This window comes from Leuciscus leuciscus (assembly GCF_965113295.1).
Source record: "Leuciscus leuciscus genome assembly, chromosome: 19".
NCBI lineage: Eukaryota > Metazoa > Chordata > Actinopteri > Cypriniformes > Leuciscidae > Leuciscus > Leuciscus leuciscus.
In genome coordinates, this window is record NC_138743.1 from 34,312,197 (window position 1) to 34,339,142 (window position 26,946).

A 26,946-nucleotide genomic window follows, 5' to 3' on the forward strand; every position below is an offset into this window, starting at 1 on the left:
TTTCTGTAGTTGCCTTTTAATTAGGAAGAGTATAAAACAACACTCAAAAATATACTTTGCTTTAACATATATACATTTTACACATTTTATGATTGTCCATGTTGTTACCAAATGTGCATAGCTTGTAGCAAATCTGAGTAAAAGTGGGTATAGCCAGTCCAATTTCAATATTGAGCCCCCCACATGACAATAGTGAACAAATAAATATCATGGCCATGAATTAAAGGTACAATTCACCCCGAAAAGTTGTCATTACTCAATACTTATTTGTTCCAAACCTATATAATTGTCTTTCTTCTGTTGAACACAAAAGAAGATATTTTGAAGAATGTTGGTAACTAGACAGTTGATGGACCCCATTGACTTCCATAGTGGGTTTTTTTTCCTACTATGGATGTCAATGGCTATATCGTCAACTATCTGGTTACCAACATTCTTCAAAATATCTTCTTTTGTGTTCAACTAGCCTAGAAATCTAGACGCACCCTAGCGGCAGCAAAATGTATTTTGCAGCCAGGGTAGTCTAGCAACTCTCCGTTGACTTTCGGAGCTGTAAAACCTAAATTGGGTCAGGCCAATCACGTCGTGTATAGAGTAGGCGGGGCGGGTTTAACATAATGACGACAGAGTTGCGACGGGTCTTTCGAATCGGCTTTGTCCGTGACTCTGGAGGACTTGGAGTTAAGTTTTTCTTTGAGAAAAGAGCAAAGAATGGCACTTAAGTCATTCTTAAAAAAGGAAGATGTGTTCGTAGTTTTGCCGGCCAGATATGGCAAAAGTTGAATCTATCGACTAACGTTAGCTCCGCTGTTGGGAAAACGCTCTGGTTGGTTGAAGCGCTGTCCTATTGCGTGCCGAGTGAACTTGAAAGACAGCCGTTTATCCCGCCCCTCGGATTGAGCCATGTCTATGGAGAGTTGCCAGACCTAACATCTTGATGTAGGTCTGGCTTGCCAGGCTAGTGTTCAACAGAAGAAAGACAATTATATAAGTTTGGGTGAAATATCCCATGACTTTGTGGCCATGTTTTGTTATTCCCTGGTTCCAGTTCTACTAATTTATTCCCTCATTTTAGTTAGATTGTGGTAATGTTGTCCTAATTAATTCCCTCAGTTTTGTTCAATACTGACCATGATTTAACAAAAACAACAGAATGAATTACTACAATGTGACCACGATTTAACTAAAATGAGGAAATGAATTAAGTCATGGGAACGAATTTCTTCGTGGCCACAATATACAGTTTCCCCCCCTTATGTCATGTGCAGGGCTCCGTCTTTCAAGACAAAGTTCCTGTAAACTATTTTAAAGCTCCACAAAAGCTTTTGAGTCGAGGTGGGATGGCAAACTTGGCAACATCTGTTTGCTAATACTGGCTCAGTATTGAGTTGTGCTGAATGAAGTGTAGCAGCACTGCACGAACGTCTCACTTCTGTCTCACAGTGATGATCAGGGGTGGGAATCACAGGGTTCCTCACGATATGATACACGATACCGATAATATCAGGATACAGCAATTCTGCGATAATCAATATATTGCTAGACGATCCTTAAATGATGCCTCACGATCTCTGTCTATAAAAATAAAATGCCTGTGAAAAGGTTGAGTGCAGGTTTTTTCTCTTTATTCAAGTACAAATTGTTAGAAAAAAAGCACACAAAGTTTTTCAGTCGGTAAATTAAATTGAACATTTTAAGTAAATTAAAAATGTTATGCTTGTATTTTTTAAAACCTTAAACTTTTCTTTGTGTGTAAACTGACTCAACTTGTCTTAAATGGATACATTTTTAAAATTCCCAAACTCTTTTATTTCAACCTGGGAACATCTCAGTGTTTACCAGCTTCCTTAAAATGAACCAAGGAATAGTGTTGTCAAAGGTATCGACTTGGGTATTTTAACATTTAAAAAATGTGACAATATCAGCATTTCCCCCTGGTGCTGTTGAGCAGATTCTTAAGCACCTCTGATTGGCCATTGTGTTCATGTGCTCAACATATATGTGACCCTGGATCACAAAACCAGTCACAAGTTGCACGGGTATATTTGTGGCAATAGCCAACAATACATTATATGGGTCAAAATTATCGATTTTTCTTTTATGCCAAATATCATTAGGATATTAAGTAAAGATCATGTTCCATGAATATATTTCTTAAATTTCCTACCGTAAATATATAAAATTTATTTTTGTGAGTGAATGCTGCACAATCGTGAAAATACATGGACATTGAATAAACTTTAAAGGCTTTTTTTCCCTCAATGTTTCGATTTTTTTGCACCCTCAGATTCCAGATATTCAAATAGTTGTATCTCTGCCAAATATTGTCCTATCCTAACAAACCATACATCAATGGAAAGCTTTCAGATGAGGCATAAATCTCAATTTCAAAAAATTGACCCATGTGACTGGTTTTGTGGTCCAGGGTCACATATGTCTCTGGTTGGCTACGTTCATCAACACTTCCAAAACATGTTGTAAATAGTCATCGTTGACACTCTTCACCGAGCGCTTACACAGATACACACGGTAGCGTTTGAAAGCAGGCGTCTATGAGTGGATCCCAAATATGTCCACTGATGGACGGATCCACTAATAGACGGATCCACTAATAGCGCCTGCTTTCAAATGCTCCCGTGTGAAAATTTCGATATTTGGCGAAAGTGACTGTGAGAAGGAGCCATGTACCGTCCAAACTGATGACGCCTCATGTAGATGCACTGCTGCTGCAAACAGGGATATTCCTCCAAAGTACTGGTGTCAACACTTGTGGCGTATTGCGCCACAGGAATGGTCGGTCAGCACTGTGTTTGAGAGCAGGAGGAGTACAGCCAGACCAGGATGAAGCTGTCTATGAGGAGGATGCAGTAAAGGCATCGCTGCGTGTGCAAACTCTGCGCCCTCTGGAAGCGCGTCAACAGCACGGCCAGCAGGACAAAGAAAGTGGCTATATTCAAAATGAGGAAAAGGCGAATGTACGAGGTGGTGCTAAACACATCATCACTCTCTGCCGTAGCCCCCACGCGTACTTCTTTGAATTTCCTGCCCTTTACAAAGCCCACTTTTCTGCCCTTTCGTAAATCACTGTAATCAATGAAAGCCCTTGAGTCCCCGTCCGCCTCCTCTGGAACCTCCTCATAGACGCGCTTCATCGTCCGCTGCCTCTCCTTCTTCTCACTCGCCTCAATCTGAGCAAAGATGTCTGGAAGGCTGTCAGAAAGGCTTGCCTTCTTGCCTCCCTTCCCCTTCCCCTGCTTCTTAGAAAGGGAAAACATCTTCTCAATTGTCCCTGGTGTCTTCCTCTTGTCTGAGGACTTTAGGAGGCGCTCAGCAGTTTTGTGGAAACGGTCCGTGTTAAGAACCCGTGAAAGAATGTGCCTTTCCAGCTGTTGGAAGACTGGTTTGACATGCTGAAGATTGTCCTCCACAACATTAACGTACTCCTCTACTTCCTCCAAGGGATGCACGTTTACCCCTGTTGTCCTTTCAAACTCCACTTTCTTTTGGTCCATCAACACCGTGGCCAGGGGTTTGGTGGGAACCTCATCTGTGAGCAGATAGATGTTGTAGGTGTGATCCCTGGTGGCCAGATAGATGTCTAGTCTCTCTGAGTCTCCATGCACGCTGAAACTCTGCACATCCACTCCAGACCCGAAGAAGATGTAGGCCACTCTGCTGATCGGGTACCTCAGTGGCAAAGTCACATTCACATAGTTTGAACCATTATACGGGTATCCCCGGGGGTAGCTCCTATACCCCACTATTGCCTGTTCACTGCCACCCGTATCGTCCAACCAGAACATCTTGGACGTTTCATTTCCGTGTCTGATCAGAGCACCGTGAACTCCATCGACTTGGGTTTTCTGGAAGGGCAGGTCAGTGTTGTGGAAGAAGGCGCTCATGCTGTGTGTCGAGCTGCCTAAATGCAGCTGAATGTGGTCCACCACCAGCAGAAGCTCAGGATGAAGCAGGAGTAAGTTCCTCTGAAAGTTCTTGATCTTCAGCTCAGGGTTGTAAGCTGCATGACCCTCCCCGCGAATAAACACCATGCCCTGCCGCTCCAGAGCCGCCTCCACCTGACCTTGGCAGTCTGCTGCCTGACCGTGCTTATACTTCAGCCATTTTGAGTTGCAAACCTCAGTGACTTGGCCTTCCCATGGTGCAAAGCAGCTCTCAGACACGGCAGGCCCGAACATGACGGCATTGTTGAGAGAGGTGTATTTGGGTCCATACAAAGCCTCTGTGACAAAAGGGAATCCATTCGGAGCAAAGGTAAAGGAGTTCTGGTCCGGGTGCTCATGGCCCGCATTAAAGTTTCGCCACCCTTTGATCCAGTCTTTGTATTTGTTTTGGTGAACAATGTCGAAAATAGCACGTCCGCCAAGCTTCCCCGACTTAAAGGACAGAAATGTGTGGTTTCTCCCAGCAGGAAGGGCACTTCCATAGGTCACCACTCCCCAGTCTTCGAAATAATGCAGACGGGATGTACCATAATCAGGAGGAGGGGTCGGTCGCAGACTGGCGTCATACCTATACAGTGAGAGAGAGACACATTTTGTAGTTAAACCACAATACACAAAGTTCTAGTTCTTTCAGTTTGGTTTCAGCTCGACCTTTTCTCAACAAGTGGGATTTCAATCCCAAATAACTCAAGAACTATTTTCAAGAGATGTATTACACCGCCCTGCATAATATTTGCACAGTGAAATTATCCAATATTTGTTTCTTACTAATTTTGTGGTGCTGGTTCCAAAAATAGTGCCTATTTTGCTCTAGCGTGTCATGCTTTCTTGCAAAATATGATGTGCAATTTGTACCATCTTTGCTTCAGACGACAATTTGTAAGGTGTAGAAGTCTTATTATCCCTCAATCACCAGAAAAACTGCCACAACGACATAATTCCTGTCTTCCTCTGAGCCGGCTTACAACTATTTGTTCAATTCTCAGATGATTTTCACATGTATGACATCATTTTATACCTGACAAAAGAAAATGCAAACATGACCCAGATGTTTTCTGCTACATCCAAACATTAGCTGCGTTTACATGGACCCTAATAATCTGTTTGTAATCGGACTAGAAACACAGTCGGAATAAAAAAAAGTCACATGTAACCACGTCAATCAGAATTAATTGGTAAGTAAAATTTCTACAATGAGATTGAATTGAAAAGCGAAACGGGAAAGTTCTGCGCATGTGCAATGACGTAGAAATGGCAAAATGAATTGTTGTTGAATACAGTATAATATAGTACAATAAATGACTGTCATGTCAATCAAAAAATTCATATTTCATTCATCATCTGCCACTTCGGACTTTCACCCATAGACGGATTTGTTGTGCGGGAGGAGGCGTTTTTACTGCTTGATAAGCATAAGCAGAACGGCACAAATCTTCATGTGCACCTTGCATCAGTACCAGAAAAAAAATCAATTCCAATGTTAAGCTTGTGACATAAATGCACACATTAATCAGATCACTTTATTTAGAGCTCATGTAAACACTGGGTTCGGAACAAAAAGTGTCCATGTAGTGTCAGAAAATGACAGATTTTGTGAAAAAAAATTTTTTTCTAAACTTCTGTTTACATGTTACGTTTTTTGACATTAAATAAAGTATTGGAACACCCATTTGCAGACTTTACAGTAAGTTAAATTTTGAATACTTTTTTGGTAATTAATTCCAAAACCTTTTTTTATTTTGATAAGTACATTAAAGCTGACATATATAAATATAATTTGGAAAATATTACTTTAATTCTAGTTCAAAGTTTTTGAAGAAAAAAACTATTCACGATGGAAAGATTTTATGGATTTTTTTTTTACTCAGCTTCATCAAATTATGTAATATTAGGTCTACTTTGCAAATCATTTGATTTCTTTTTTTTTCAAGATGCATATATTGATTACGAATTTAACACTTTGCATTAAATCAGATTTTCTTGTATTTGTAAAAGTAGGAGAAGTTAGATTTTTTTTATATATTTTGTACAGTATATAATAGTGTAATGTAACAAAAAAAATTATGGCTAGGAAGGCTTCTAAAGAAAGTCAAAGTACTTGAAAACGGAAGTATAACATCTGTGAAATTTGCAACATTGATGTTTGACATTTCACAACATCAAAAAAACTAAATATGCTGAAACATCGTGTGTTTCATAACTAATGGCTTCCCACAAACATGTTTAACTGGGAAAAATAATATCATCAAAATCAAAGCTTTAATCCTCTTTGAGGATTACATACACAGTATTCAAAACTAAAATCTAGCTAAATATTTGTAAAAAAGCTCTGTGCTCAGGAACACAAGAAGTCTTACCAGAGGAACTCAGTGTGCAGAGTGCACCAGCGCTGACCCTTCCCGGCCTGTCCTGGGCCCTCCAGAACACGATTCTGTCTGATCACCTCAGCCAGCCAATTGCCACTGCCATTTCGCATGACGTACCGATCCAAAAACACCAGCTGACTCTCTGGCCCATAGAACCAGTTATAGTTGGAATCTGCGATTGCAACGGTTCTCTGAAAACCTGCAGGAGCAGAAAATAATACACTGAATCATTTAAAGCATAAAGGTCAACTAAAATCTCAAATAGTTGTTCATACTGATACATACAAACCACATAATAAGTAGAAGCCTCTTTGACAGCAGCAGAAGTAAACACTTTTTAATTAACGAGGTTGGGTGAAGATTAAAGAAAGAGCAGCAGTTTACTGTGAAATGGAATATTAAACCTAGCAACCACTAGAAAATATTTAGCCAGAAGGAATCACTTGTGTGTAAAAGAACGACAGAAGTGAGCACTGTCTTTAGAGGGCAGCCTTCAACTAATGAGAGTTTGATGTTAGTATTTTCACCAGTTTGTTTTGGTTTCCACAGAAAACCAAAACCCTTGTTACATTGATATAAACACAGAAACGACTAAGAAGAGGCCATGTGGTCTTGACAGACTGCATCTGTGTGGATTCTCAGAACGGACGACTGAGAGGGTGTATTGTGGCTGCTAACCTTCTCCCGTCTCCTAATTTTTTGCTTACGCATTTGGTTTTCCGCTACAATAAAATGGCTTTTGGCAGGAGGTTGCAAACTATCCAAACCTGACTTGTCTGTAGACACACACAAACAGCTCGACGGCTGTTAGCTCTTTGATGTGCACAGAGAGCTATTGTTGTTACAGTTCATAGCCTGAGCTTTGGTTTGGTTTTGGCCAGGTTACCTGGTCATGGCTTTAAAGGGTTAGTTCAAGCAAAAATGAAAATTATAGCATAATTATCTCACTCTCAAGCCATCCTAGGTGTATATGACTTTCTTCTTTCAGCCAAACTCAATCGGAGTTATATAAAAAAATATCCTGGCTCTTCCAAGCTTAATATAATTGGAGTGAATAGTAAAAAAAAGTGCATCCATCCGTCATTATGGTTATAGTTTATAAAGTTATGAATATGGATATTTTTCTTACACAAACCCATTGCTTCACTTCAGAAGGCCTTTATTAACCCTGTATGGATTACTTTAATAATGGATGGATGCACTTTTTTGGGCTTCAAAATCTCAATTACTATTCACTCCCAATACAAAGCCTGGAAGAGCCAGGACATTTTAAAATATAACTCTGATTGTGTTCGGCTGAAAGAAGAAAGTCATATACACCTAGAATGACTTGAGGGTGGGGAAATTTTGGGTTAATTTTCATTTTTGGGTGAACTAACCCTTTAAGGCGAGAGACAAAGCAACTCATGTGTAAAAGGAGTTCACTGCTTTGACTGGCATGGGCAAAGCACTTTATTACCACAATTGTCAGCTATTAACATTTTTAAAGGGGGTCATATCCTGAAAACTTTTTAAATGTACTATGGAATACTATGACTTTCAAAACTGAAGATGCATTTATTGAAACCAAGCTGTGAATTTGTTCAAATGTAACTCAGGCTTTGCAAAGAGGTTGTTATTGAAAAATGGGGCAGCACAAAATAAACTGGACCCTACAGCAAACCCGCAGCCCACATAAAGTAAGCATTGTTACTTAAAAAGAGCGTTTATATACTGTAGATGCTGTAGGAAGGTACAACAGGCAGCAGCAAAAAAACGTCAGAGAGAGGGTGAAAAATGATGACCAAATCAAATAAAACGTTTCCGATATGACCCGTTAAATGTTGTGCTTGTAAGATACTACACAGAACCAGGCAGAGCAAGGCCTTACCAGGCAACAGTGTCCTGTAGAGAAAGGCGAAGTGTTTGTGCAGCCAGGGATGACTGAAGTGGCCGATGTCAAAGTGCCTCTGCACCAAATACATGTACTGAAAGAGTGAACGAGTGGTGTACGTCCCATAGGCCACACCCTCGTACAGAGAGCCATCCGTCACATCTTGGAGAAGCACCATGGACTTTTCCATGATGGAAAGAGCCTGTTTTGTCCAGAGGTATGCCTCCTGGAGGTATCCTGAAATATACAGAAACATAGCAAATATTACATAGAGAAGAATGTGTTGTGATTAGAAGGTCGTTTCCTGAAGCGGCTGACCTTATTGCATATGCATTTGTAGGAGTTTCTCTTTCAGACGCAAAATTTATGGGAGGAGAGTATTTAAATGAATCATGCAAGGTAATTTACTAAGGTTTGCGCTAGTTAGCCGTTGCGCTAGCCATTATTTACCACCCAAAAAGGCATGTCCTAAACCAGACGCTAGTTTGCACTGCTCTTGGTAGATTGTGTTGGTCATTATGGAAATGATCCGACTGCATCTGTGGACTTTATTTAGATCATGCGCAGAATTTCCCACTCCCATCTGCGCTTTCACGCTAGTTTGCCCTGTTTAGTAAATCTGGCCCTTAGTATTAGATAGTAAATATTTTTGCGGAAACCATCATGCATTTTTGTTCAGGATTATTTGACAACAACTTTTGAATGGAAGTGTAATTAGTTTTTAGTAGTAGAATGGTAGTTTTTATTATGAAATAATTTTATTTCCCAAAAGCATAATCTTTGGCCATGTGTCTCACCTTGTATTTGCAGCCATGTTATTGCATGATTTTCCCTTACATTGCTTGATCTTAATTACGTATTTTGTCCCAACCTAGCTGTTCCCTAGTGAACTTAATTTTGCAACCCTTTACTACCTGCCCATTCTGGCATATTTTAATTCATTATTATTATATTATAAATTCTGTCTAATACATTTTTGTTTATTGGTAAAAAATTTTAATGAAAAAATTAAGTTTTAAAATGTATTTACAAATTTTAGTAACAAGTCAGAAAAAAAAAAAAAAAAAAAAAAAAAATCATAAAAAAATTAAGACATTTTAACAGTGATTTTGCTTTTAAAGTTTGACTATACAGCACATGTTGCAATGGAACATTATAAAGAAGAACATATTTTTCTTGAACTTAAACTTCCACATCATAATTAGTAATACACCATAAAACAGACACAAAACCGTCCATAATATATATTGTTTATCAACGACAACAACATCAGTCAAAACAGGACTAAACAATTTCATTCCTTAGATGGCGTAAGGGAAAACAGCGCTCATGTTTAGAGAGTGCTGCTCTGCAATAACCCTGGAATAACCCTGTGTTCTGATGTGCACGTAAATGGGCTTGTGTCAGCAGAAAGCAGTTCTTTGCTGTTATAGCCAGCTCATTTCAGCATGTAGAGATCATACGGAAACCACACTGAGTTGTGTTTGATGGTATAAATGATGAATTCTACAGTTTATATTTATAACTCTGAGAAGCAGAAGACAAAAAGCAAACCTTCCTGTACTAATATGAGCTAAACTCTCAAATAGCTCTCTTAATTTCATAAAAATGTTTCAAATGTACCCTCAGCTCCTCTGCCTGCATGCCTGGGTGAGTCTGAGAAGAACCACATAAATATTTAGACCACATCTCATCAGTTTGAGTAATAGTGCCACACCACAGGTTTCCTGGAACACAGTAGGTCCACCGACAAACAGCTACTGTCTCTAAGTTACTCTTACACACACACACACACACACACAAACACGACCACACACACCGATTTACAATCAAACAGGAATTACCCTCAGTGAGCAACAACATTTACACAAACATGATATCAGCAACTCTGTGGACTGCAGAAACCCAACAGCACACAAGCTGGAGTTATCAGATCTGACTGCACCATTTTAAGCAAACATTCACGGTAGAAAACACACTTCGTTCCACAAAGCTCTTTATCTGTTTGTCTAAATAACTTCTTCAGTTGCTTTTGGCATTTTTTTTAAATTGACAGTCTTTGCCATGATTGGCAGTCTTTTCCTAATACAAACAGTCTATGAAGCACATAGTATGCTCTAATGTTCCACTTTTAGTGCTGTGATTTTTAGCTCAATGAAGGTATGGTTGAGAACGGGTGTGTTTGGAGAGTCAGACATCACACTACTGGTGCTATTTTTGCTGTTTGTGTACTGTGCACATTTGACAAATATGCAGTTTACAACCAGAGTACACAGCTGTGCCACACAGCACAATGCACTTGATCTTGAATTTTAATTTTGGGGAAACTATTTCTGTAATAACCCATCTTTTCAAAGTTCTGTTACCACTTTTAGCACGGTCTACACAAAACTACATATGTGTTGCAGGCTGGATTTAGACTGATTCCGAATGTTGTTGACATTTTCTTCTCTTGTGAAAAAGAAATACACTTTAGCAAACTTTTAACAGAAATAATATACTTTAAAAAGATAGACTAAAGTGTGAACTGAATGTCATGTTTTCGGACACTAACAATGGATGTTGTTTATAATTAAATGAAAATGTATTATAGTTTAAATTTCAATTAAATACACTTAAAGTGCTTTTTCATCCACATATTAGTAGAACTTAAGTACATCTTTATATGTAATTTCATAATTCTGTTGTCTTTGAAATATGGTCAAAGTATGCTTCTGAATGTAAAGTTAAATTTATTTCTACTTTGTATATAATTGAATGCACTGACAAGCATTTATGGTAAAGTTAAATATACTTTATTGTCATTTCTATTGAAATTTATATATATGTATGAATTTTCATGTATTAATCGAGAGTTGCTTTTTATTGCCAATGAGCAGTTTGTAATTATACTTAAAAAACAATACTTTACCTGACTTCCTAGGTTGTCTATGAAAGCCTGTGGACTGATTTTATGTGATTGATTCGGGACGTTTTGTGATGTTTACACACGCTCCCAAAAGCTTCTCTTCCGTTCAATGACACATGAAACAAATGCTTATACAATGTTCAGGAAAAATGCCAAAAGAGCCATTCTGTACTGTAATGTCAATGTGTCATGCAAAGAAAAGGTCAAATTAATTTAAGCTATCGTCTCACATAGCCTGATAGTCTATAGTCTCGGATTTTCTATCAAAGCCGTGTCATTTGAATGACCTCATCTGTCAACATGATGACGGTAAATTGCAGAGCAATTGTAAACATATCCACATCGCTATGATCAGATGCTTGCTTAAAGGGATGGTTCGGAGTAAAATCAACCTAGGGTCCTTTGCACCATGACCTCGAGCCAAACACCCCCCCCAGAAGCCTTTTTTCCCTTGGTCGAACATTATTAAAGTTAGAGCTTATTTAGAGATATCAGCCGAATGGTTTAGTGCAGGCGCTAATGGATCCTAGGCTGTGTCTCGTAAATTACCCCACTAATAATGCCCAGAATGGTACCAAACTTCTACAGTAGTACAAATGTGACCCTGGATCACAAAACCGGTCTTATGTCGCACGGATATATTTGTGGCAATAGCCAACAAAACATTGTATGGGTCAAAATTATAGATTTTTCTTTTATGCCAAAAATCATTAGGATATTAAGTAAAGATCATGTTCCATGAAGATATTTTGTAAATTTCCCACCTTAAATATATAAAACATTTATTTTTGTGAATGGATGCAGCACTATCGCCAATAGAAATGGACAACTTTAAAGACGATTTTCTCAATATTTCGATTTTTCTGTACCCTCAGATTCCAGATTTTCAATAGTTGTATTTAGGCCAAATATTGTCCTATCCTAACAAACCATACATCAATGGAAAGATTATGTATTCAGCTTTCAGATGATGTATAAATCTCAATTTAAAAAAAATTACCCATAAGACTGGTTTTGTGGTCCAGGGTCACAAATAGGTTCTGTACTCATAAAACAAGGCATTGGAAAGTTTGTAAGTACATCAGGAGTTTATTTAAATAACACTTGCCTGACGGCTCATGCTACCGCTAACCCGGACGTCGACGTCACTTCAGTGATTTGGGAAAAGCACGTAAAAGTCCAGGCAGAAAGCGATGCATTAAGGATGTAGTGTAACAAAGGTATTTCCGACTTATTTTTACTTAAGCAAAGGAAAAAACCAAAAAAACTTTGCGTGAGTATATCTGGGCCTTGAATCACGCTCAGTCTCTTGTGTGTTACGGATGCACGAGTGCGAGCACGAGCAATAAGTTGCTGACTGCAGTTCCATTAACGCCCACCAGTGTCGCTAATAACTTCAACTTTAAATGTAATATTGAATAAAACACTAGTTACTGTAAAATTTTAATCAAGTACTTTTCCATGTGTTCTATGTTAGTCAACATCAAAATAAGTGTACTTCTTTAAAACATGACAAAAAGATCTTAAAACAATTATTTAAAAACTTTTAATTTGACATTAATACAAAGTGCACTTTTTAAATGTGTCTTTAAGTGGGTTAAGAAACAGTCATGAAAGTGTGCTCTCTTAAGGGGACTTTTTATTTCATTAATACTTTACTATCTGCATATGTTTCTTTTATTTTTATATACTTTTAAGAATTGAGGTTCACAACAAATGCACATACAATTAAGCGCACTCATTTTTCAGAAAGGTGACTCTTCCACCCCATTCATTTAATGACCCAAAGAAAACCCAAGCTCAAGTAATATCATTCTCAGAAGTCAAAAGTTATCTCAAAGGTGTCTTCTTGAAAGCTGTAATGGTCTCAGTAGATCAGGTGAAGCTCGTTCCACTACAGTAGAAATGAGAGAGAGAGACTTTATACCTTGTTGTGACACAACCACCAGACGGTGGTAGAAAACAGATGCTTAAGAGTGTGATGAGGTTGGGGAATGCCGTTCAAGTGGAACCCCCTATGGCCAAAATCATAGCCTTGTATTTTATATGAATAGCTACAGATGAAGTGAGACCAAAAGAGTGTGATGTGGGACGTTTTTGCTTGACTGAAGATCAGACATGTTCTAAATTGTGAAACTACAAAACCAGGCAGCCATCAAAAAGTGCCAAGTGAAGTTTAAATGGCAAATTAATAATAAAAATAAAACACTACCGCCAAATTCATGACTGTTCCGACTAGTGCAATGTATTACTGATGGGTTGGTTGGGATTACAAGGAGCTCTGTATACACAAAGTTCATTTTAAGACCAAAACATAAAAAATCTGTCATCATTTACTTACCAATATATCGTCCCAAACCGATAAATCCTCAATTCATCTTCGGAACACAAATGAAGATATTTTTATATTTTTGTCTATCCATTGAAAGCCCACACAACTAAAACTTTGTCTTTGACACATACAAGGTACAAAAAGAGTTTGGTAAAAGTAATCCATACATGTCTATTTGTACTTTCTGATGCATCAAATTCTTAGTTGCATGGACAAAAGGAAGTCTAATGGGTTTGGAACAACATGAGGGTGAGAGATTATTTTCATTTTTGGATGAACTAACCCTTTAAGTCACCGTTCCTTCATCCAGGCCGATCTCCACAAACCCACATAATTTACTCTGTATTAAAGATGTTATTTTATACAGGATCTTCTGCTATGAAACGGAGCAGCTTGGGATGGGAATGATGGGAAGAGCGGGGCAAAAAGAACCTCCAGATATTTGGACAGATATGAGAGAAGCTGTTTCAAAAAGTCAAAAGGACATACTTTCAGGGCCAGAAACTACAGATTATGTTATGAATAGCTGCAGGGGAGGAATAAAGACAGAGAGAAACACAAAAGAGCAAGAGAGTGAGGGGAAAATATCAGTTCTAAAATACTGGAGTCATGTGGTGAACTGCTTCGCTGGAGAAATAATTAGGAAGGCTTAAGTTCAGCTCTGCAGAATGACCCTGAGCAGCCTTAAATTCCAGGCAGGAATGCTGAGCGAGCGGGCAGACTCTTCCTTCTTCAAAACGTGTGTGTTCAGAAGACTGAACTTTCTCCAAAAACCATATGTCAGTTTACTTGGAAGTAACAGATTGTCCACAGATTGAGAGCACAGAATTTCAGTTTCACTTTAGTATTAAAAGTGAAACTGAATATTTCATATTAAAATGAAATATTCTAATTTAAGAAGTGCTGTTACAGGATTTTATTTGGGGTTCAAAAAAAGGTCTATCAACAAGTATGTGTGGTATGTTGCCAATTATTATAGAACATCATTTTGACTAGCCTTGAGTTTATAAATCAAACAGGCTTACAGTGATGAAACTATATATTGGGCAAGACATTCTTGTCACAGCACCGTTTTCGACTTAAAACGCAAAACTTTTTATGCGTTTTGACCGTTCGTTTACACCAGGGTTTCTCAAACTCGGTCCTGGAGGGCCACTGTCCTGCACAGTTTAGCTCCAACCCTGATCAAACACACCTGAGCAAGCTAATCAATGTCTTCAGGATCACTAGAAACCATAGATATCATATAATAAAGGCTAGATGTCTTAAGGCAGAGTCACTTCTGGCATCACCGGCGTCCATCTTGCCACAGTGATCAGCACGCACACAAATCCTCTTATCTCGCTGAAATCTTGACGGATTTACAAACGGTTTGGTTTCTTACAAACGTTATTAACGTGGCTATAATTCTTTCATATGGAAGTCCATTGTTATAATTATTCATATGTATGCAGTGTCATAACTACATCTCTGACGTTTATAACAAACCAAACCGTTTGAAAATCGGTAGAAAATTGAGCAAGTTATGGTTATTTAAAAGTACATGCACCATGTTATGAGTGAGCGAGCACCCTGTGGTAAGATGGCCGCCGTGTGCGGACGTCGAGCTCGATTGTCCAGCAGCGCGCACGAGACATCTAGCCTTTATTATATGATATCTATGCTAGAAACTCACAGCTAGGTGTGTTTGATCAGGGTTGGAGCTAAACTGTGCAGGACAGTGGCCCTCCAGGACCGAGTTCGAGAAACCCTGGTTTACACGACAACAGCGTTTTGGGTTCCTAAAAACGCAAAATGTTGGAAACGGGTTTCAAAGTGCAAGTTTTTGAAAACGGTCTCCGTGTAAACAACAAAAACGTGAATCTCTGAAGACAATGACGTCATGCACATGCGTATTACGTGTTCAGTCTGTAGGGTTTCATCGTCATCTAATGGCCTGGCAGCAGAATACAGCGCGTTTAGTTGTTTTCACGGATCCGTGTGAATGGGGATCGTTTTGACAATGGTGTCGCCTGTAGGCGGAAAACTTCTCCGTTTTAAGCATATCGTTGTTGTGCAAACGTACCCACAGTCACGTTCCGTTTGTTTTGTTTTCATTCATGGCATGTGGTTCCCTTTGTTTTAGTTTCCCGCCATGGATATGCATTTCACCATGGCCACTAACACCATTCTTCACAGCTGTTCGTCGTTTTAGCTAATCATCACTGTGTATTTAAGTTCCTCCCTTTGTCCTGTTCATTTGTTGGTTGATGTCTGTGCACTAGCACACTGTTTCGTTTGTTGGCTTGTTATTCTGAGTTCATAATAAATCTTATGTTCTTTTAGAATCATCTTCGTCTTCTGTGAATCTAAGCGTTACAATTCTAGAGGAATCATATTTTTGTTCAATTTAAAATGTGTTATTTGAGCTTTTAAGTTGTTGTGAACTTTTGGATATGTGTTTCACCGACTGAACTCCTGTGGGTGAAGTCTACTCCATATGTACTTTACAGATATTTCCATTTTGTCCCTTTTCAAGAATCCTTGTGTGTGACGTGAAAATATAAAAGTTTTACAATCATGTCATGAGTTTATAATTTTGTTGGAACCGTGCACAGAAAAGGTCATAGTTCTTGACAATTCGTTTATGCAGTTTTTCTTTAAATTTTGGAATCTTTAATTAAAATGCCATAATGTATGCAAGCCCACGCTGCAGAAAAGCCATTCAATAGCCGATTCACTCAGGAATATGTTACAATACTGTAGCTGATCGCTACTTCATACTTTAATGTTTTTGCAGTGCATTTCCAAATAGAGCTCAAATTCCATGTTCATTATTTAAACACCAATGGCTGCATCCGAAAGCTTAGGCAGCTGACCACTAACCACAACTTCCAGACGCCATCCTTATTCTAAGGATGCGCCCGCATCTATGCTGCCTTCAAAACCGATCAGATGAAGGTATCTCAGAAGACAGGAAGTGAAGCTAACATTGGATTCAGACGTGCCTTGATGCCTTCCTACATCGGAAAGCATTCTTCGAAGGCAGCATGTTTAAGCTTTCAGACCATAAAGCCAGAAACAACATAAATGTGATGGAACAGACCATTCACAGAAAAATGAATAGAAGAAATGGTAACGCTCAATCCTGCAGTTGCAGGAACGTAAGTCCCATTTTTCAGTTAATAAAGCTTTCATAGAGGCTATTTGCTTTAGAACTGGACCAGTCAAAAAAATACAGTTTTCAACATGACTTGATGATCAATGTGAAAAAGTGTCCCACATAATCCCATGCAAATGACTTCACACTGTCTGGACATACAACGCTAAAGAAATGTCAGACTCACCTTGGTTCATGACCACAAGACTGCCAGTCAAAAGAGCAACACAATTGGTGGGTTGGTGGTTGTGGAGGTACTGAAATCCCCAGCCGCGGTGGTAAGATTTCTCATACATGTAGCGCGAAGCGTTCCCGATCACCTGCAGGAAACGCTCCTGCTGAACTTTACTAAGGTACTCATATAGGAAGTCGTATGCCGTAGCGAAGCCAACCAGAGAGTGGGCTATAGGAACCTCATCCCACGGAGCATCTTTCACCATCCTGGAACAAAAGAGCCGTCTTTAAGACTTCGAAACATACTCTCACACAACATTAGCCAGAAATTTTTTTTCTGTTTCTGTTTAGAGAGCTTAAAAGAACAGCAATTGCAGAGAGGATAGCCGCTCATATATGCTAATTAAACAGTTGACTGACTGTTAACTGAATTTAAGTTTTTGTCAAGAAAAATACTGTAGATTGGTTAACAGAAAATCAAATATATATATATATATATATATATATATATATAAAAAAAAAAATATATATACAGTATATATAAAATTAGATTATAGTATTATGTGGTACTTCATCTATTTGTTCTGTCGAAGAATTACAGAATTCACATATGGGTTGGGGGTAGGATTAATTATGTTTATTTTATTATCACATTATTTCTAAGAATGAATGGTAACACATTAAAAACTGACAGCCCTACTTTTTTCCAGTTTATTTTTAGCCGATATAATTTTTTTTCCATGTAAAGTGGACAAAATACGGAAAAAACAACTAATTTAAGAAAAATAAACAAAATGGTGAGATAATTAAGTATTTAAGTGTAATAATATATAAAATAGATTTTGCATTTCACCGAACATGACAACAGACATGAAATTTGGCTCAGAATGCAAATATCACTGTAATATCTTTGATACCATTGCAATAACTTTTACTAGGCACTAACCACTTTAAAAATAGCTGATATAGATTAATATAGATAAACAATGTCCACATATATTGTCAACACTACAGTACATTTCTTCATTCAACTGAGCGTTTAGGAGACAAGTGAGCTGCATTTCAATCGCTATTCACTGGACAGCATTACAAGGAGAGAAATGGCAGAACAAATAAAGTAAAAAATTTGCATGGACTGCAAGTTTCATGTGTTTACAGTAATGCAATTTGAGAACCACTATTTATAAGTTACTTTGGTAAGAAACCGTCTGCTACTAGCAAATATATAACAGATTTTCGCTTTGACTAAGCAATGAAAGAGCAGTGGAGGCTGTAGATCTGAATCAGCGCTTCAGCTATATACCTACAATCTGGAGTGTGCGTAATAACACCGACAAAGTTATGAGTTCCAGAAGCTGGAGGTTTGTGTTGGGCTGGTGCTGGTTGGCCACTACATGCTGGCGGCAGTGTAAATGAGAGTGCAGAACCGCAGCAGTTAACCCCAACCAACCAACCATCCACAGCAACTTAAACAGAAACATCAGCACTCACTCTGAGAACACACTGGAGGAGGTGAGGAAAAACTGCCACTTTGAATATTTGGACTCACAAATGTGCACACGTATGAATAAACCCACATTTTTGAAAACCAAAATATTACTCCAAATATTCAAGCAACAGAGAACTTAAATGAATGGGTTGTGCATATAACCTTGGTCCCCCGAATGAAGGAAAGTGATGCTTCAGTAGCCACTATGGGAGCTTCGTTAAACAGTGAATCTTTCCACAGAATCATCCCACGTTTTAGACATAAAGACTGATGAATGATTTAATGACTCACTCAAGATTTGCCCAATGACTGGAGATAACTCATAATTAAGAATACATGTCAGCCATGAACATTCGCAAGTGTGAAGACTTTGTCTTAGCTAAATGATTTAAGACAGCTGGAGATGTATCCTAATCTTGTTGTTAGAGCCATTTTGCAATTCTTGTTATGTAAGGTGGAGGCAGCACACTTTCCAAAAAAAAGAATGAATGTGTTGGAATTAAATGATGACAGTGGAATCTGGGTCAGTGTGATTCATAGTTCAAGTTAATCCATAGTTTTTTTTAGTTTTTGTTGCTATTATGGAATACACTGAAATTAGATATTGTAGGGACAGCAATAATTAAACCTTTGATAAATTTGATGGGCTACATGTCTAAGCTTCCACAGGATTATGACAAGGGCTTAAACAACTAAAAACTAAGTTTACTCTGTACAGAACGTCTTTTTTAGCTTCTTCATATAAAGCTCTGATGCCCTGCATTTTTTACTTTTAGGTCAAACCGTAGAACTGTCCTATTTTTTTGTTTTTTTCCCCCCACATATTCTGTAAGTCCAGGTTAAAATCTGTAGTTATTTTTTGGCCATTAAATAGGAACAGACTGATCCTAATAAATCAGTGACAGAGAGCAAGCGATATAAGAGGCAAGGTGAGCGTATAAGAAGCATCAGATACAAGTTTAGACACATCAGAGGCAGGTCTAACTGTCACTCACAGCATTAGAGGCTTTTGTGTTAGTAGTGTCAGAGGCAAGTTTGGCTGTGTCAACATTTTGGAAATTTTGTACAGGAAGGAATACGGTTGAGAAAAGAAGCAAGTATTGTCAAGATAGAGTACTTAAGGTACAGTGACAATGAACACAGCAATCAGCAATCCTGGTTCATGTAAACTCAAACCACATGTTTCGAAAAAGAGAATCCTTGTGGCCTTAGAAACATGGAATGTGTTAAAATAACATGTTATCATAATAATAATAATAATGGTTTATGCTTATATATTAGTAAAAGTGACCTTACCTATTGCAGAGTGACAAACATGATTTGTGCTTACGCTGGATCTGGAATAGTTTCTGAACAATAACACATGCAATCAAGTGTAGGCCAATATAAAAGGTGTTTATTGTGTTTCATCTGGTTTTAAGAATAGCACACTTGGCTTTACTTGAATATCTTGCAACACATCTAGGTGAGAGTACATCTTTATAAAGCATAAGGAAAAATATGTACCTTGAATGCAATGCAAGTCGGAAGCATCTGCCAAATGTATAAATCTAAATGTAAGGATATATCTGCAGAAAGTGACAAATGGCTGTATAGGAGAGTTTTTTTGCAGCAAATCCTTAAATACAGACTTGGAGAGTTCGGTGTGTATTTTAGCAATTCATAACCACTCTCTCATTTAGAACAATCTGGATTCATCAACATTAAAATGAAGATAAAAACTAATTTGTGTATTATGCATCTGTTTGAATCTGGTTTTCTAATAACATAAGTATACATGTTCTAGCCTGGAACATATTGTCTTAAGTTCTAAGAAATTCAATATGCTTTTTATGTTTATGCTTATGAAAACAAAATTGGTGTTTAGTGGCTTTTTCACTTAAAAAGTAAGTGCTGTCTTAACTGACAACTTGAATATTTGAGTTTTCCAGGTTAAATCTAGGGAAATTCTAATGGAAAAAGTGTGTTCTGGGTTGTGTTGCGAATGCAGATGAAGGGACAAGGCTCACAATACTGTGAACAAATGCCTAACAAAACCCTATCAGTTGTTGCTTAGGATCATATTAGTGCTCAGCCTTTACTAAAAAGATCTAATGAATGTTTTATATTAAAGCACCTTGCAGGTGTAACTGGTCATACTGGCATTGCTCCAAGCGGGATTCGAACCAGCGTCAACTGGCATGGAAGGTGGGCTCGCTAACAAGAATGATAAAGACCGCAGCCACTAGTGTCAATCACTAGTGAACCCCTTTAGGCCGGGGCAATGAGGTTTACTTGCATAGCTCACACCCCTAAGCCTCACTCCCATCCGGGTCACGGCATCAATGTAACCAGTTCTACTTGCACCGCTCCGAGCGGGATTCAAACCTACTCTATTGCATAAAGTGCTAAATAAACAAACTTGACGTGACTTGGCTGTAGTGCCAAATTTCAGAGCTGATGCAAACATCGTTATAATCAATGCATTCTTAACTGCTTATTTATTAAGTGTTTATTTTGTTATTGAGAGGAAAGCATGTAGGACATATTTACATGTTCAACTAAATGCCACTCACAGCCGCGTGGGTGGCGTTGGGATGTTTGCTAACCGTATTCAGCTGCTCAGGAATTTAAAACTTCTTTTTACCCCTAAGCAAAGAACAAAAAAGTATATCGAACCTTTCCCACGAGTATATTGGGAGCTTAAAGCCCCTTAGAGCCCTGACATCAAAATGTAAGTTATTTAGCTTTTAATATGAATTTGTTAGTCCTAAGGTAATGAATAAGCTGGTGTGCTCCACAACAATGACAAAATTTGCGTTTAGGAGATATAAGCATTCAAAACTTCAAAAACAGTAAAAACAGTCCCTCACTTCCGCTAAAATGGATCACGGATATTTATGACATCACCGCGGACTTCAGCTTCTCATCACATCTTCTGTCCAATCAAATGCTCTCTAGAATCTAAAGCTCCGCCCCTATGCTACGCCACAGAGCAATATGGGTTGCAGATGTGTATTCAGTTGCTCAAACGCTCAAGTTTTATTCAATTTTCCAACTGTACGTTGGTTAAGAATGCAATAGCTAGAATTTATTCACACCTCTACAATTGAATTCAACGTATCATCAGTGCTCAGATTCGCTTCCATGCTGCTGTCAACTACGAATTGCAGTCTGTGAGGTAAACTAAACGCTATTGGCAATTTGAAAAGGGGGAGGAGCCATTCAATATGTCCCAGCCTTAGTTTCCGGTTTCAGTGGAAATTACGTCAACGCATCATACAAAGCTGCGCTTACCAAGGCACTTCAGTGGGCCTTTAAGCATTTTAGCATAAGACAAAATGAAAACAAATGAAATGCAAAAAAAGGGGTCTGAATACTTTATATTACTTTCACATATATGTATTGGATCCAACGTATCATCAGCACTCGGATTCGCTTCCATGCCTTAAGTACGACTTGCAGTCAGTGGGTAAACTAAATGCTATTGGCTATTTGAAAATATTCAATATGTCCTGCCTTAGCTTCCTATTTCAGTGGAAATTACGTCAACGCGTCATACAAAGCTGCAAGTTACAAGGCCTTTAAGAAGCACACCAAACACACAAGCTCAGACACACATTATTTTACCAGTTGGGCTGCACAGCCATGCGCTCCATGTATTCCTTGGCTACATCCAGCGCACCGGCACGGTGCGGATACAGCATGCAGAACATAGAGAGCAGGCCTAAGTTGTTCCCATACACTTCATTCCAGCGGGCACTAAACTCAGCAGGGCTCCAGGGGGGCAGGTACTCCTCCGGTCTCTCCAGTATGGCCTCCCCAGCCTCCCGGATCTGTCGGGCCAAAGCCTTGTGCGTCCCCACTGCCGCCCGCTGCAGCTCCTCAACCTCCGCCTGGCCGAAGTACAGCATGGGGTGAGTTCCCTCGTAGTTCCCACCAAGGAACGCAATGCCTCCACTGGGGTCCACTTGAGCCAGAGCCGGGGATGCCAGAATCCACAGTGCACTTATAAAGAACACTGTTGGTGCACCACGGGTGTAAGTTCTCATTCTGGCATCAGAGAGAGAGAGACCTCATCCCTTTGCTCCCTCTCAGCTGAGGAGACAGAAAGAGAGAGAGAGACGTTATTTTCTCTGTGTTACACTACAGGGTCTGAATGCCTGCAGTAATTAGACCCAGCTGTAGGGCTGATCTCTCACTGGGTTTGTGAACCTTTTTTTTTAAACAGAGATGAAAGTTCACTATACTGTTTTTTTTTCCGACAGGCTCAAGGAAACCCTGCATGCCTGAAAGCTTCCAACATTCAGCACTTAGAAACACAATTAGTCAGAACTTTAAAGGTCAACATGTCTGTATGATAACTGAGTAGAGTCTGAGGAAATGTAAACCACTGCTGTTCTTGAACTGCTTTCCTGAACACTCCTCCACAACCTTCCGTACATTGGCCAGACAAAACTCACGCCATCGAATTGAATCAATGATGTTGGTTGAAATGCTCAAACGAAGGGCTCGAGGATTGGCTGGGTATCATGATCCAAGTATAAGCCCTGCTGATAGATTCTGCACCCATTGATATATATTATATACATATATACATAGATGCCTCATTAGCGCCTGTTTCTATGGGCCGCGATGCGAAAGTCATCCGCCATATTGGAACAGTCAAAGCTTGTGAACACTCGAGAGCAAATCTGCAACCGAAGTTAAACTCATGTATGATTATTAGGAGTCAGCTAATACAACATTAAAACATTACCATAGTTTAAAAACCTGTAATATTAAGTACATATAAAAAACATGAACCATTCTCACCTGTGAAAGGTTATCCCATTTCTTCGGGAATTTAAATCTCGGCCGTTTCACAACCAGAAACTGCGCAATGTTGTGGCATCATTGATTCTTACATTGAGTGACGAAATGCTAACTGTTCCAAAATGGCGTGCGCACAGACGTGGAATCTATGTATACATATCTATGGCTGCACCATCTACTTCTAAGAATCTTCTCCATCTTTCTCCATAGAGTCCTGGAAGATCGAGTCTTAAAACCCGGAAACGAGTTAGCACTCATGAATTTTTTTAAGCTTTTATGCGTCTTGGAAAAGGTGCTTGCTAACAAGTGTCTAAATTGGACTACAGAGGTTGTCTGGGACATTATACATCATCACGCAGAACAGGTAAACTCATCTCACTAGTCTCACTAAACAGCCTTGTTGTGTTCATTCTTGTGCTCTTGCAAACCATTCTAACTAAAGATTTCCAACTTGTAGATTTTAAATAAAGAATAGAAGATTTATCGGAAGGTTAGTGGTGTTGATTAGCCTGGGAAAACCCAGACAACTTCCGGCAAATTTAGATTTGCTCGAGAAGTACTCTGGCAAAGAGCTCATTCAAGCCCATTTCTAATCCCTCGAAATCGCGGCACCAATCAGAAACGTTGGGGCGGGCTTTACACGATGACAATCACTCTGACTGGTTTTAGGTCTATCCAATTGCGCAGGCCAGGCGCAGCAACTTTTAAATGCATTATTATATTAAAATTGCAAACACATGAGGACAGTCTCCATGAAAGACCCACTGGCAGATGAACATGCTGCTACATTTCTCTCCGAAACGGTAGGAAATTAAATTAGATTTAATAGAGGATTTTAACTGTGACAAGATGATTGACAGGGCAGTTTACGTGACAGGACGCACGCGACAGATCCGTCTAATAAAGATGACGAAGTAGTATGTCCCAAAGCTTGCCTACTTTTTTGCTACACATTCAAAAGTAAATACCTTTTCTTCACAAAAAGAGTACATACTTTTATGGCATAGTGTAACTTAGGCGAATTGGGATGCAGCATATGGCTTTACACGATGACGATCGCTCTGGTTGGTTTTAGGTCTATCCAATTGTGCCCAGAGGCATTTGAGCGACGTCCGTTGGTGACGCCCCTTTGGAAATGAGTTATTAATGAAGCTTTGCCAGACCATAACTCAGTTACTACTGAGAATGGTCTGGTTTTAACCAGGCTAGGTGTTGATGCTGAAGTCAAGCAAACATGGTCTAGTTCATTTGTAGCCTAACTTTAGCTTTTACTTCTGGTGATTGTATTTCGACTTCAAAATTCATAAATGTTGTGTTCATGTGTGAAGATTATTTTGTAGAACACAACGTGAAAGATTCATAAAACTTTTGTCGGCCACAGAGCTTATTTTCTGCAATAATCCAAAACCCAAAGGAAGAATTCTGTTGGCCTGTGCACATTTTAATGTTTAGCATTATCTTGATGCAATTTTCCTGTGGTTCCAGATGAATTAGTCTTATGCTTTTTTTTATACTGTAAGTTATTGGCTCCGTAAAATAAAAAATATCTGATGGTGTCATTTTTTTTTTTTGCCTAGCAATTGCTATTTAAATGTATGGGAATGCAAACCAATAGCTTTCTCCAGGAATCACAGACCTCTTTGGCTTGGACAAACAAAGCCACAGTGTTTACACTTTTGAGGAAGTCAACCTACGAATGGCTTACTTATAGCGGACTTGGCATATGAGCTGAGAAAGGGGAAAGTACATTAAAGTTCATGAAACTGAATGATTAGGAGGACCTTCAACAGATAGACGTTCAGTCCCAGAGAACACTTACTATTTATTTGTTTTGATTAGCATCTATTAAGCCTGTTATGCATGAAAACACTCAGATCTCACTAATATTTAGCGAGTTCACCATAACCGCGTCTTTCCAACAGCCGAAATGTGAGCTCTCTGCTTCTCCTCCTGACTGACTAACACACCGCTGGTCAAATGGAAAATTAGCTGGTCCAGTTTTATGGGGTGTCTAGACATGTGTCCAGCGCAGCCGGTATCTATTACTCTTGTCTTAAAACACACACACACACACACACACACACACACACACACACACACACACACACACACACACACACACACACACACACACACCAGACAAAATAAATCTGCCTTTACTCCAAATATTATCCTCCCATCTGTTGCTCAACATTGTGATCTAATCACAACTTCTATGGTATGAAGAATGTATCACTTCCTTCCAGTTAGCACTGCGCTGATTGGATTTCTAATAACTCTTTAGAAAGCAAGGTGAAACCACATAGGGCAAGTCACAGCAGTGGCCCTTGACCCCTCAACCTCTGCATTCCTGCTAAACACATGGTCAAACAACTAATGCTTACATAAGCTGTGTGTGAAGGATCTGAGCACACACACATTCAAAGATGCAGAGAACAGGCTTGTTTCAATCTAGTTTGACTCTTAAAGAGAAACACATTTGTAATGGACTTCTATAAATCTACGATATAGAAATACACATGCTATGAGATATAGAGATATCTAATTATGTTCTACAGATAATCGAAATGCTGTATTGCTTTCTATATTGTTAATTATAAACCTTTTTCATAAAAAAGAATGAAATTTCCAATGACTGCAAGTTACACTGACAAACCACACAATAGTCCTAAACTGAACGATCTATGAAAACAAAGCACTTCTATGAATAAGGCGCTTAAAAACGAAACTAGATTTAAATAAAGCAATTTAACAAATGTTTAATAGCCTACTAATAACAAGAAAAATAAATTGCCCATATTTAACTTTTTCTGTTGATTCTAGCGCTCTTTAAAGTTGCCAACAACACATCAAAACTTCTTTCAAATCGGAAGGAAAGTCGTATTGAGCTCCGTTACCTCTCAGATCCACTTGCGTTATCTTAACCTTCCCAAAAAACGCCGAAGTAATGGGTCTCATGCCTGATGGAAAGCATCCGCTGGCCTGGTATTGTTTGTCGTCAACAGCCTCGCAGAACCGCAATCATCTGCGCAGAAGAGTCAGCAAACCAGCGTCACATCTGCCGGAGGAGGAGAGAGAGAGAGAGAGAGGGAGGGGAGATCTATATTCATTTCCCCCCGTGGTTTTCACTCTCTCCCTCTTCAGTAACACTTACACTTTCATTGCAGCCTGTAGCCTATAATGCACGCGCTTCTATCACAAAGTAATACAACCTTGAACAATTGTATTTGGTCATCAATCACTGTAACCACATCGTTGAATACAAAATACATTACAATGTGTAGCTATTATAAAATATGGTCACATTTATAATGAAGCAGGTCTATGGGCTAGTCGACATGAAATACTGAGAATATGAATTTTGAATTCTTCTTGTGGAATGACGTTCTATAGACCAACGATCATTGGTAACACTTTACAATAAGGTTCATTAGTTAACAACCTCAGTTAACATGAACTAAGAAAGAAAAACAATAATTCTTAAGCATTTATCTTATTCATTTCAACCGTTACTAATACGTTATTAAAATCAAATGTTGTATTTAACATTAGTTAATGCACTGTGAACTAACATGCACAAACAATGAGCAGCTGTATTTTTATTAACTAACATTAACAAATAATAATAAATACTGTAACAAATGTAGGCTATTGCTCATTGTTATTTCATGTTAGTTAATACATTAACTAATGTTAACTAACCTTATTGTAAAGTTTTACCAGATCATTTTGATTCTTTTCCAGTTAGCCTTAGGCATCTTGGTTTAATAATATTTGAAAAACTGCATGGAATATTGTTGTAGGCTACTTAAATTATTTTTGTCACATGACCATTTAAAACTAATGAGTGTGGGCAAAATAATAATAAAAGACAAGACCTTTCCTTTTAAATAGTTTTTGTAAATGTGA

General features: G+C 38.7%; 2 protein-coding genes across 2 annotated transcripts in view; both read right to left on the reverse strand.

The window, feature by feature from the left end:
- On the reverse strand, positions 1-26,093 carry dse (dermatan sulfate epimerase). The gene is made up of 6 exons (XM_082147899.1): positions 25,935-26,093; positions 21,853-22,320; positions 16,768-17,021; positions 8,199-8,438; positions 6,320-6,527; positions 1-4,530 (listed from the first exon to the last, which is right to left on the reverse strand). Exons 2-6 carry the CDS (start codon positions 22,272-22,274, stop codon positions 2,799-2,801), a joined length of 2,856 nt encoding a protein of 951 aa, XP_082004025.1. The 5' UTR covers positions 22,275-22,320; positions 25,935-26,093; the 3' UTR covers positions 1-2,798.
- The window catches only part of LOC309482535 (uncharacterized protein), a gene marked incomplete at its 5' end in the record, with an annotated part of 153,587 nt that overhangs the window by 16,430 nt on the left and 110,211 nt on the right, over positions 1-26,946 (reverse strand). The window lies entirely within an intron of this gene.